We start from the raw sequence: 12,089 nt of genomic DNA on the forward strand, positions 1-12,089 counted from the left end.
TGTGTTGTTGATTTAGACATTAATTCAACAAAGGATGAAACGGAGTGAAAGCTTCACGTCAGTCTTACAAGTTTTTACATCCATCAGAAGCAGATTATCACATGGCTGGTGCTCTCGTGTCGGTCATATTGACTCCATCAAAGACCCGCATGCATGAGAATTTGTGAAGTGAGCGGAGAAAATCAAGCTAGACCAAACAGCCGATCTCCAACAAGTTCGCTCCCACTGTTTTTCTGCGGTTAGTTTCATGGTCAGAACATAAACAAAAGCGGTTTAAACTGTGGAGCCAGAAACAGTTTAACCCCAGGCTCTTTAGAAATTACAGAAATAACAAAAATAAGACATTTAGCCGATGTTTTTCCCCCCCCTCCACCGCTGCAATGGAGGAACTCAAAGAATCCCGTCTGGAGGCCTCTGATACACATATCCATGCTGCAGTGCTTACATTCTGCTCTCAGGGGAAAAACCTCATCATTTGCATCAAAGAGAGGGCTCCCATATTTGTCTCAAACACACAGCGGAGAAACACGAAAAGAGACGGGATGGAGGTGGAAAAAAAAGTGGGGTGCTTTCATTTGCAGACTTCCTTTAAAATGGACATTGAACATTACTGCGAAATAACATATGCTATGTATTATAGTCTCATTTAAATAGAAAAGAAGCGGAAGAGCAGATTGTGCGTCGGGGCCTTCAGGAAGACTAGCCACAGTAAGCTGAATATATGCAGGGTCAACGCGAGGGCTATATAAAGAATGTCAATTGGCCTGTTATGTTAAATCAAGCATTAAATGTTAGGCCTTACCCATTTGATGTAGATTAAAATGCCCTGACATTGTTTTACGCGTCTGATTTTTAGGATAAAAGGCCCATTCTGTCCTAGCTTGGCATCTCGGAGACGTGAGAGGCAAACACCAAAAAATGTGTCAAAAAAATGTAGACACATAGTCTAGTGTCACTGACTGTCAATCACATCTGCATCTGCTTACCAGGTTATCTCAAAGCTTTTTATCCCATGCCAACGCCGTGTTATTACAATATGACTTTTGGGTGGAATGTCTAGATCACTGTGAGATAGATTGTAGAGGTTTGCAATACATCTGCTCATGAGCAGAAACATCTATTTGGGCTTATGACAAAAAAAAAGAAAAAAAAAAGATTTTTTACATAACATCCAAAATGTGCGGGTTTCATAAAAACAGTTAAGGTGTCTCAGATTATAAACTGTGTTTTAAAGACTCTCTAACAGTTGCAGAATAATTCAGTCCAAGATTTTTCGGTAACATGTTGCAGGTATTGACGTTTTTCACAACCCAACAAACTTAAACCAGTACCACAAAACTGCTCTTTGTGTTTTTGACCTTCAAACTAAACATAAATTTCAATCTGTGTTTTTAAGAATCTATATTTAGTTTAGACTTAAACTAATGAAACCTGAACTGGATAAGTATTTTAGATTTTGAATTATACACAATCAAATGTAATCCAGACCCATAGAAATGTGTCAAACTACCCTTTGTTTAGCTTAGTATGAACAGCAAGCTAGAAACCACTGGTAGCTCTAGCATAGTGGAGCCCCTTCACCTTTTTCTGATGTACAATGTACAATATTGGGTTCAAAAGTGTGATGACACTTTTAGTTGTATGTCATAAATATAATGGTATATCATTAAAATGGGTCATACATATTAAAATAAGAGTCTAATGAGAATAGATTAACAGTTTTAATCTAGCGATGAATAGAAATTCCAAATCAGATACTAAATTGACAAGCCGAGGTACAAAGCCATATTTCTTTTAAAGATGCTTACACTGTCTACATTACAGGGGGCTGCCCATTCCTTATTATAAATGGCAATAAGTGACAGAAAACATTTAAATTTGCGTTGTAAACACTCTTGCCATCCCCAACACAATGGCGGCCATATTAAAAAACACGTTCTTTCTCAGTAGCAGTATTCTTACAAGTCGCACAGCTTGTCAGACACATTTTACACCCTCCTGAGGCTATGCTGTGGTGTATGGCACTAAGATGTTAGCAGCAGGTCCTATAAGTCCTGTAAATCATGAGGTGCAGACATAATGGATCAAATCTGTTTGTTTGGAGCTTTATTCCTTTTCTTTGTGGGGCTGAGCTGCAGATCAGGAGGCCCTATTGTTGGCTCTTTCAACAGGGGTCACGGGGCGCTCTGACTGGCTTCTGGCTATGCAGCCCCAAACACAGCAAACTGGGACACACTGTATATTATGACACATTTCATTTCTTCCAACCAACACTATGTTCACCACTGTGGTTTCCTTGGATTGTTTTAGGTAGATTCTGACACTTGGAGATGGAGAACAACTCACATGCTCCGTTTTCTGCCCACGTTTGCCTATTTTCCTGTTTCTAACGGATTAACTATGAAGAGTAAATGTTCCCTTGGTGACCAGTAGGCCCCATCTACCAGCAGGTTACATGACAAATGGACAGTGTCATTGACTTTACCTGCTAGTATAAGATTGACATATAAGAGATCACATGAGTTGGTCCTAATGGCTGATTGGTGTAAGTAAGCACAAATATTACTCTGTTTATATTCACTATGTTATCCTTAATCAGTACCTAAGCCCCCATTTGCTCCCAGAGGAAACAAATGGTTCCAGGATGCTTTTCTTTTCAAACTGTAAGCGTGTCTGAAAGAAACAAACTCTTTGAGGTTGAAAGCATTCTTTCTTTAGCTGGTATGCAGTTGTAAAAACCAAACTTTTTCTGAAGGCTTAACGTAACCCATACCCAGGTTTTTATCTGGAAAACGTCTTGATGTGTTCTTAACACCCTTGAAGATATGACATTTCTATTAAAGTGAATTGTTCCGGACGTTTCAATACTTTGTCCTGTTGCCAAATGAATGCCACATCTTTGAGTTCAAACAACTCCTCTGAAAACTGTTTAGCCAAAAAGCATTGTTCTCCGTTCATGCAACCTTCTTGTGAAGGCTGATGGAGTCCTTGTTTGTTTGTCTCTGTCACGTAGTTCTATTCACAAAGGAAACAATATCTTCAGTGCAACCTTTTCAATGCATTTGTTTTTTTGCCCTACTGTTTTTGGTCAATGGATATAAAATGGAAAAATCGAGTTTGTTGTTTGTTGTTTATGCAGATGACATGTTCATCTTGGCCCACTTTGAACTGTAGTTTAATAAGTTTACTTAGTTTTCTTGCAATTGTCGACTGATGTAAAAATAGACTTACCTTGTGTAAGAAAATTGTCCATTTTGTCTTTGAAGGGTTGCAGGTTTTCTTCAGAGGAAACCTTGCAGACTTTATCAGTTTCCCCCAAACATGCTGAAACAACACCATATAGTTTTAATGAGGAGGAAATACATATTCTGGAAAAACAAAGTCCTATCAAATATTCATTGGGTAACTGCAAAATCTTGTACTTCAGCCCATCTGAGTTTTTCTTACTACACCACTGCTGAAAAAGTGGCTATAGAATCATAACCTACAATGACTAGTTGGAAACCTTTGAAACTAGATAGGCCTAAATCCATAGAGAAACCTATTGTCACGCTCCATCTGCAACCATAGCAGGTATTCAGACTCAGCTCAACACTTAAGAGGTCACAATGGGGAAGCTGGGATTGGGAAATTTATAGACCATATGTTAATGCAAGCAAAAGGGAACCGGGTTGTTTGTGATTGTTAGAAATGGTTCTTGAAGGACTTGGGGACAATTGAATCCCCTTCAATGGAAATTGCATTTAAAGTCGATGTCTGTTATAGTACTCATCTGATTTGTCTGGTTAATAAAGAAGTATGAAGCTATAGTAAGCGATGATGTGCTTTTGCATGGTCAGCACGAGCCACATGCCACTGGGATTGAAAATCCACCAACCCTTAGAGGAATACCATCTATATATTCTGCTGGTACTTTAAAATGTCAGAGGATCTTTATGGCAGAGGAAGCTCAATATTTGGAGAAACTGTTCTGAGAAATAATTGGTTTAACAGCAAAGATGCATAGCAAGCGATAATGAAAAGGAGCCGGTTTCGGGAATTGTTGATCAAGCTGGAAGCACACGAAGTAGACATTATCCATGCTGTAGAGACAACAAAAGCAGCTAATATTAATACCTGCAGTCAGTTTAGTCCTTGTAAATTGTTGTGCATACAGTCTCTCGACAATGTGTGATAAAAGTGCTTTCCAAACATTAATATCACACATCAAAGATAAACTAAAGACATTTTCTGGTTTAGTATCTATGGTTTCCTTAAACTGCAACACTTTGATTTCAGAGATAGATACAAGCTTACAAGTGAAAAACAATCGCATTCTAAACTCAAATTTATGATAGAAAATAAATATATAAACATACATTATTTTGTTATTTTTAAACTCTTGAGTCCATAAGATTAATGTAAACAAATGGCAAGATGTCCAAGTGTAAAAATATGGTTACTGTAAAAATAAATTTGATCTAGAAAGACTGAGTTGATATCAAACTGCATACATATCTAAAAAAAAAAGGGGGCAATCTTACAAATGCAACACATTTTGAATTAAAATATATTTTATATCCTTAGGTGAAACGGTGAAAAATCCCCTTTTTGTATCTCTCTTTAATAAACATCAGTTTTATTACAGTTTTTTTTTTTTTCCTCAAGCCATCTATAAGCTGCAGAAACACAAGTGTCACTCTCACATCAGAGAAACATGTAATGGTCAGAAGAGCTTTGTTGCTGAGTAAATATGTTTAGACACGTCCATATATGGGTTTTAAACCCAAGAATTTTGTACCAGCACCCTTGGAATAGTCCACAAAGTATCTGCAGTTTCAATCATGATTTCAAGTGGTTTAATTGGTTAAAAATCATTTTGGAATAGATAAAGTGAGCTGATATTAAGTTTTTGAAATGTCGCTGTGAACATCTTAACCTCAGCCCCGTTAAAAAAAATAAAATAAAAAATATGGACATTGCTTTACATCCTGGTTTGTGCTCAGAAAACAATCGACTTGGAAGAACTTTGCAAAGAAAGAGCAGCATACTATCCAGCCATAATTAAACCAGAAGCTTGCCGATTGTTACAAAAAGAATGTGGTTGAAGAGCAACTTGTCAAAGGACAATTTATCAACTATTGTTGGGAGTTCATGAGGAAACCTGACCGTATATGCATAATGTTCCCCCTACCACAAAATCAAATACTCATCACTGTTTTATATTATATATTTATTCTACAATGGAAAAAAGTTGTTCAAATGTATAATTAAAAGCCCCAAAACTATGCAATTCATCAGGATATTCTCACTGAATTCTTTTATGAATATAAAACACACTTCCAAACGGCTGTTTTCCCAATGATGATCTTTGATAGTTGGCCTGAGGTTGAACAATTTCCAAAGAAGTAGAAGATTATCAGCATCACTTGTGTAGCAACTTCAGGTCTGCTGAGGGCTTTTTTTGATTAGTCTGATTGTGGGGAATCTGTTTGACAACTATTTCAAATGAGGTCTAGAAGAATACTATAAAATATTGACTTTTTATTTCCATGAGCCATATATTTGCTGAAGAACAAGCACCAAGAGGGTGAGTGGTTGAGCCAAATAGCTAAAGGACATCGAATGAGAGAGTGCATGAGTCATCTAAAAAGTACTTTTTCAACTTTATTTACATGTGTTCATTTAGAGGATACCTAACTAATAGCTTTTATGAGTGAGGACCAGACTGGGAGCAGACTTTTGATCCTAAATAACTTGGAAACTGAGTAAGAGTCTTTGAGACAATGATCAACAACTAGTAGAGCACATTCGGCTCTTCTTGTTCAGCTGATGAAAGAGGTTACAAAGGTGGTGAATGTTCCCTGGCCAAAACTACAACCTTCATATATATTCTCAAACTTGGACTTCAGGAAGACCGTAACGGCATGCCAGGTCTGACAGAGGTATATCTGACGAGTCACATCTGCTTCTGGTTACTTCGTCTGTACGACAAACAGATGCTATCTCTCTGTTGATCTCCCTCTTCAGTCCATGCATGACCATAGCTGGTTAAGTTAGGAAAAAATATGATGCATTTTGCAAGAAATTCCCTAAATTAGTGCCTCGGATTATTTTTTAAATAGATTTACGAGGTAATAAATCAAAAGACCAATGCAATGGCAACATAATTTGGTTGTGTAGTAACACCCAAGTTTGCAGTTTTGCAAACTTACATTACATTCTCAGTTTAAAAGTGACGAGTATGTTTGAAAAAAAAAAAAAAAAAAAAAAAAACAGAAGTGTAATATATGTTGATGCCAGTACCATTTAAGTCTTTCTTCAGCTTGCGTAGATCTCTTTCAAAATCCTCAAACTTCATTTGGGAGGCTTGAAAAAGGTCCTGGGGCTCAGGCAGAGGGTAGAGGCATGTGTCTTTGCCAGCATCCTGATAAATGACAACACACATACATGCACAAAAAAATACATATGATGCAAAACACACCACTGTGTCACAGTCAATCTTCCTCAAGGAGGGAAGGGCCTCTCTATCCCAAACACACAAAGGCAAGATTTCAATAAATGGCATCAGAGACTGACACACTTATCGAAATGGTTTAAAGGCGCTACAACAAGTAAACACCATGCTTAATGCAGAAACTGCACGTAATCTCTCACTATCCGGAGTTTCTAAAAAAGGCCATTACGCGAGCTACAAGCATGCCAACGCAGGTAGTGTTTGGCAGGCTGAGTTACTGAGTTCATCTCATCTGGAGCGGCAAATTATTTATGCTAACACTGCTTTGGAAGCAGTGCCAGGGAGCCAACTAAAGATTTGAATGAAGCCAGGAGAAAGCCGAACATAAGCCAGAGATGAAGAAAAAAAAAAAAAAAAAGAAGTTGTCCGCAAATAACAAAAGGAGAGATGTGTCTCTGCTGCAAATGAGAAAAGGGAAAATAAATAATTTGATAAAGGATACACCATGCTATCCTCTGGCAAGAGAGGAAATGAAAAGAGAGCTCTGGAAGGATTTCTAAGCACATCAGACTAAAACACAGGAGTGATTCAAATAAACAGGAACCAAAACATACCTCATCAAAGTGCTTCAGATAGTAAGCAACAATGTAAGACAAAAGACTTGTGGAGTTATCCTGAAAAAAAAGGAAAGAAAAACAAAAATAAATAAACCAACATCTTTTATTTATTAATTTGGTCATTCTGAAGCAGCATGTTTTAATTTGCGTTGACATAAAAAAAAAAAATGAAGAGCGATCCAAGAAGCCGGTAATAAATCAGGACAGTGGAAGAGCAACGCAACAAAACACAATTGTGCCGGACTAGTCATCATAACTCAGGGTTAGTGGAAAGTTTCAGCGCTTGCATGTTCCACCACTACAAACACACACAGCAGCCTTTCCTTTTATGGGACTTTTAAGGAGACACCGAGCGTGTTGTGATACCGACTCAGAGTTGTAAACAGAAAGACTTGAGGTCTAAATTCTTAACAGCTATTGCACATATTTGGGACGAGTGAGCTTCCTCTTTTAAACCCAAAAACTTTGAATTTCAAATATGATCATGTATGCCACTATTTTAAATTGGCTAGTGGAAAAGAGGTTGTAATGTTAAACTGAGCATCAGAGCACCTTTGGGTGGATGTGAAGATTTAAACTCTGATCATTCAAATGTGCTTCTATATTTCATTTCTACACTTCCAACTTGATTTGCCTTCACATCGGTGACACAAACACACTCACACTGCTTTTGACGTCCTTTAGTTTTGGCAGGATGTCCAAGGTGAAGCCATCAGCCTGTCCTCGAGACCGGTTGCCTCCATTCATGAAGTTGCCAAACGCCAGCACAAGGCCAAGCACCTGCAACACGCTCTCACTACTTTGAAGAGTCTGTGGCAACACAGAAGAAATTAAGCTCAGACAGACGAGGGACGTGTAGAGCTTTGAAAAAGGATTAATGCATTTTTATTCACATTACAAGGAGAAACTTTAAAGGATTTCTAGCAAATTTTATTTGACCGACAAACTAAGTAACACATCATTCTCAGGTGAAGGAAACTAATGCATGGGTCTCAATTTTTTTTTTTAAATAAAAAGTATGAATTCTGTAGCATGCATTTGTATTTCCCCTCTAGAGTCAGAGGTTATGTTCATGTGCAGCAATTATAGTTATCTTGCTGCATGTCTCTACTACCACATTTAGAGAGCGAAGATGTTGCCTTACACTGATTTAAATGGCTCTCTGTCATTCTGGAATGTGTCCCTGGCTCCAGGCTCAAATCTTTTAAAGTCTCTCAGAGGCTTTCCCCCCAGGATTGCCCTACATTTAACTCCATCCTTCCTTTCTGATGAGCTTCTTTGTCCCCAGGATCTCCACAGCATGATGCTGCCACCACTGTTTCCCCCATAGGATGGAGTGCTCTTGGTAATGTGCAGTGTGGATCTCTGCAGCTCCTCCAGAGTTACCATGGTCCTCTTAGTTGATTTTCTAAATTGATCTCATTCTTGCCCACTAGTGTCATTTTATGTGGACCTCCAAATCTTGGTATGTTTGCAGTTGTGCCATTGTCTTTCCATTTTTGGACAATGTTTTTAAACTGCGCTTGACATATTCAAAGTGTGGGATATTTGTTATGCTAATTTATTGTTTTAAACCTGTTCACATTGTCATACCTGACCTGTCTAGAGTGTGTTTTTGGTCTCTATGATGCTGTTTGTTTTCCAATGCTCTCTAATAAAAGCCCTGAGGCTTTTGCAGAACAGTTTTAGTGGATTAGATCCTGGCGGACGAATTACAGATGTGGTGACTGCTGAGGACAATTAGGGCTAGCAAGATCAAGGGGACTGATTGCAAATGCATGCCACACTTTTCAGATTTCCATTTGTAAAGTAGCTTGGAAGAAAATGTATAATTTTCCTTCCACTTCACAATTAGGCAATGCTTTGTGTTGGTTTATCACATAATATTTCAGTAAAATGCATGAAACATGGGGTTGTAACATGACAACATATTAAAAAGTCTAAAGGGATTTAAAAAGCTTTGAAAAGCTCTTTGTATTTGAATCAAGGGATTAATTGGGAAACATTTCACCTTGCATACTCTTTGCAGGATTTCAACTTTACGCAAAATTGATGTGATATACTCATGAAACGTTGACTGAAACAGAATGCAGAACACCCTCTGAGAGAAATTGGGAATTTCTGATAGTTGGAATAGAAACCTGAAGAAGGGACAAGATTAAATACATTAACATTAACATCTTGAAGGACAACTAATGTCTTGAATTTGGTTTTGGTTTTATTCTTACTGTTCTGGCTTGTCCAGTGGCTTTGCATCGTCCTTGTCTTGGCTGGATTTTATGTGCTTTTTAATGGAATCAATCTCATCATTCTGAGCCCTCTGTGAAGGAAAAAAAATTAACACCACAAAAACAGGCAAAATATTATGCTGTCTGTGATGTAGGCTAAATGTAGATGAAGCGCAACAAAATTAAGCTATGATTAAAAACACTAAACCCTAGAAGCTGAATCCAAACCCAGGATTTGACGAGCAAAGATACATTTGAAATATAACAAGTTGTAAATATCTAAAGAAAAACTCAGAAAGACCTTCAGAAAGCCAAATTTTTTTCTAAAAACACTTAACTTGTCTATAACAAAAGTCTGGTTCAATGTACTAAATTTGCTCGGTCTGATGACTGTACAGGAGAAGATTCTTGGCAGATTTAAAGATTTCCCTGCCAGCCCATCATAAATCTGCTCCCCACTTATCAAATCCGTTCAGATTCTCTCTTTCCACGAGAAGGTGAGCCAGTGAGCACCTTCTCGTTTCTTCCTCTTGATATGAACAACCATAAATTAAATCTTTTTTGTTGTTTTTGTTGATAAACTCAACCTCAACGGTCTGTTCAATATAGGTTTCACAAAAGCCAGAAATGCCTTCTGCTCAGCTACATTCCTGAACATTATCCTGCTGCCAGGTGCTGGACCACAGTTTTTACAAGGTGGTTTTAAAAAAAGCAGCCAGAACTGTGCTGTTGTTTCACAAGATGGAAAGACAATAGATGTTAATGTTTTTAAAGCAGACGGGCAAAACACGAAAACCATCCTCTGAAAGAAAATGCAAACTTTAAGTCTCCTGAAGTTCATCAACCCTCTGAGTCTCAGCACTTTGGCCTCTCCGCCGCCCCTCCCGTCATTCTCCATTTTTCCCCTTTTCTCTGGAGTTTGGCCCCGGCATAGATCCTCGGGAAACATCAAACACCAGCATCAAACGCACTGAAGGCCCGATTAGTATTCTACACACCGCTGCCTTGTGTCGGTGAGGGCAGGCTCTTCGAGATGTTTTCAAGTGTAAATATATTTAACACAAAGCAGATTCTTTTCAAAGGGCAGCGGCAGAGCCCAGCAGTGTTTGGTGTAATTGGGGACAAGTAGGCATTAGCGTGTGATCCCTGAATTGCTAGGGCATGTTGGAGCGGTTGTTAGCCTGAGAAATACAGTCCCATGTGGAATATCCAATGCAAACTAGAGCAGGGCGATGTTCGTAGTGCCAGAAACCTAGCGGTAGCCAAGTGGGATTCGTTAACAAGGTTTCTGGTGATAGGCTAAACAGATCCAGTCAGAGCTCAATCACGGTTCAAGTCACTAAACTTTCAATATGGAGCTTTACAAAATTTTTGAACATGCCCTAGATGACAAATCTCATCATGTAACAAAGACATGTTACAATGCTGTTATTACAGATGGTGCCGATTCAGTACTCCTCAATAATCGCGCCAATTGCTCAGAAATGTCTTTAAATGGTTAAAGTAAAATATTTGAAGGTGAGAATTGTTTTTCAGAGAAAAATAAATTAAAAAAATCAGACTTTATTCTGCTGTCTATTACAAACTCTCTTTAAACTACATTTATGTTCTAATATCCTCAGTTTATCCTATTCTTTCAACAGTCCATAGTTCAGATTTAGCACCTCTGCACCCAACAAGAATGTGACTATAGTGCACGTATTCTAGTTCACCTTATTCCTGCCGATGTGCCTGGAGGGTCGATTATATTAGTAATGTATGGTAAGATGAAAGCTGCATAATGGTTTGGTATTGCACATAGTAAACTTTGTTTTTAAAATATCTGGTTTGCAGTTTAGCTAAATGTCTTTGACTTTTATGACAGTCACAATTATAGCAATATGTAGGCTTTTTTGAGGCATGTCCGAGCTTCAAAAGGACATGATTTGTGGCTGCAACTTTAGTCCAAATTCAACCTGGAGGTTCAGCTGCTGAGTGTTTACCACACAGACCCTACGGGAATATGGATTTTTCCTGCCATCACTGGAATACCATCAGTGGGTTACCAACAGACAAGGAATCAAGACGAATATACTCGAAGAATCTACATTTAAAAAGGAGCACCGCAAACCCTGCCGGTGGGTTATTTTTAGCTGTAAAACTAACTTCCACCTTGCGCTTGGACTATGACGAAACACCAGAGAGGAAAACTTGGCTTCTGATTAATAGTACTGCTGAGAGCAGATCAGGTTTTTGAATTTTAGAAACAACAAGGAAACCTTGTTCCGTCCTTTTATAATTGCTAATAGTTCATTAGGGCATGGCATCCTGGTCTTTTCATCCCTGACTGCTTTCTCAACAACAATAAATAACCTATATCAGTCAAATACACAACTGACAAGTTCTTAGTGGTTTTAAGCATTGAAAACACCAGATCAATATTATTCATAAATATAAGACTTTTACTTGATAATGTCCTTGAAAAAATGCTGGTATACAATACCAGAGTCCATTCCTTCTGGTCTTCCACTCAGTCTATGAAAGATGGAGACCGATACAACGTGTAGAATATAAAAGCAAATATAAAATGTTTTACATTTGCTCTGAAGAGGCCTGATCGTTTTGTGGCAAACAAAAGTTGTCAACATACTTCACGCAATGCATCTCAGAAACGAGGAATAAATGTGGATACAACACAAGGACCAAGTTAAGGCGTTCTGGACATGTTGAGATGAAATATTTAAATTTGGCCAAAAATGTGGCCTCAAACTAAGATGCTGGATTGAAGCACCTCTCCATGCCATGTTTAAATGCATGGTCATTTGTACT

The 12,089-nt window shown here is 38.2% G+C and overlaps 1 protein-coding gene across 2 annotated transcripts in view; it reads right to left on the minus strand.

The window, feature by feature from the left end:
* The window catches only part of LOC105927319 (formin-2), a 55,706-nt gene that overhangs the window by 9,803 nt on the left and 33,814 nt on the right, over window positions 1-12,089 (minus strand). For both annotated transcript variants that reach the window (XM_021317230.2, XM_012864015.3), the window contains exons 9-14: window positions 9,282-9,373; window positions 9,065-9,194; window positions 7,717-7,863; window positions 7,051-7,110; window positions 6,286-6,406; window positions 3,232-3,324 (exon numbers count right to left, since the gene is read on the minus strand). In XM_021317230.2, coding sequence (XP_021172905.2) covers window positions 3,232-3,324; window positions 6,286-6,406; window positions 7,051-7,110; window positions 7,717-7,863; window positions 9,065-9,194; window positions 9,282-9,373 — 643 coding nt within the window. The remainder of the gene's footprint in view (window positions 1-3,231; window positions 3,325-6,285; window positions 6,407-7,050; window positions 7,111-7,716; window positions 7,864-9,064; window positions 9,195-9,281; window positions 9,374-12,089) is intronic.

The sequence above is a fragment of the Fundulus heteroclitus genome, chromosome 22 (assembly GCF_011125445.2).
Source record: "Fundulus heteroclitus isolate FHET01 chromosome 22, MU-UCD_Fhet_4.1, whole genome shotgun sequence".
Classification (NCBI taxonomy): domain Eukaryota; kingdom Metazoa; phylum Chordata; class Actinopteri; order Cyprinodontiformes; family Fundulidae; genus Fundulus; species Fundulus heteroclitus.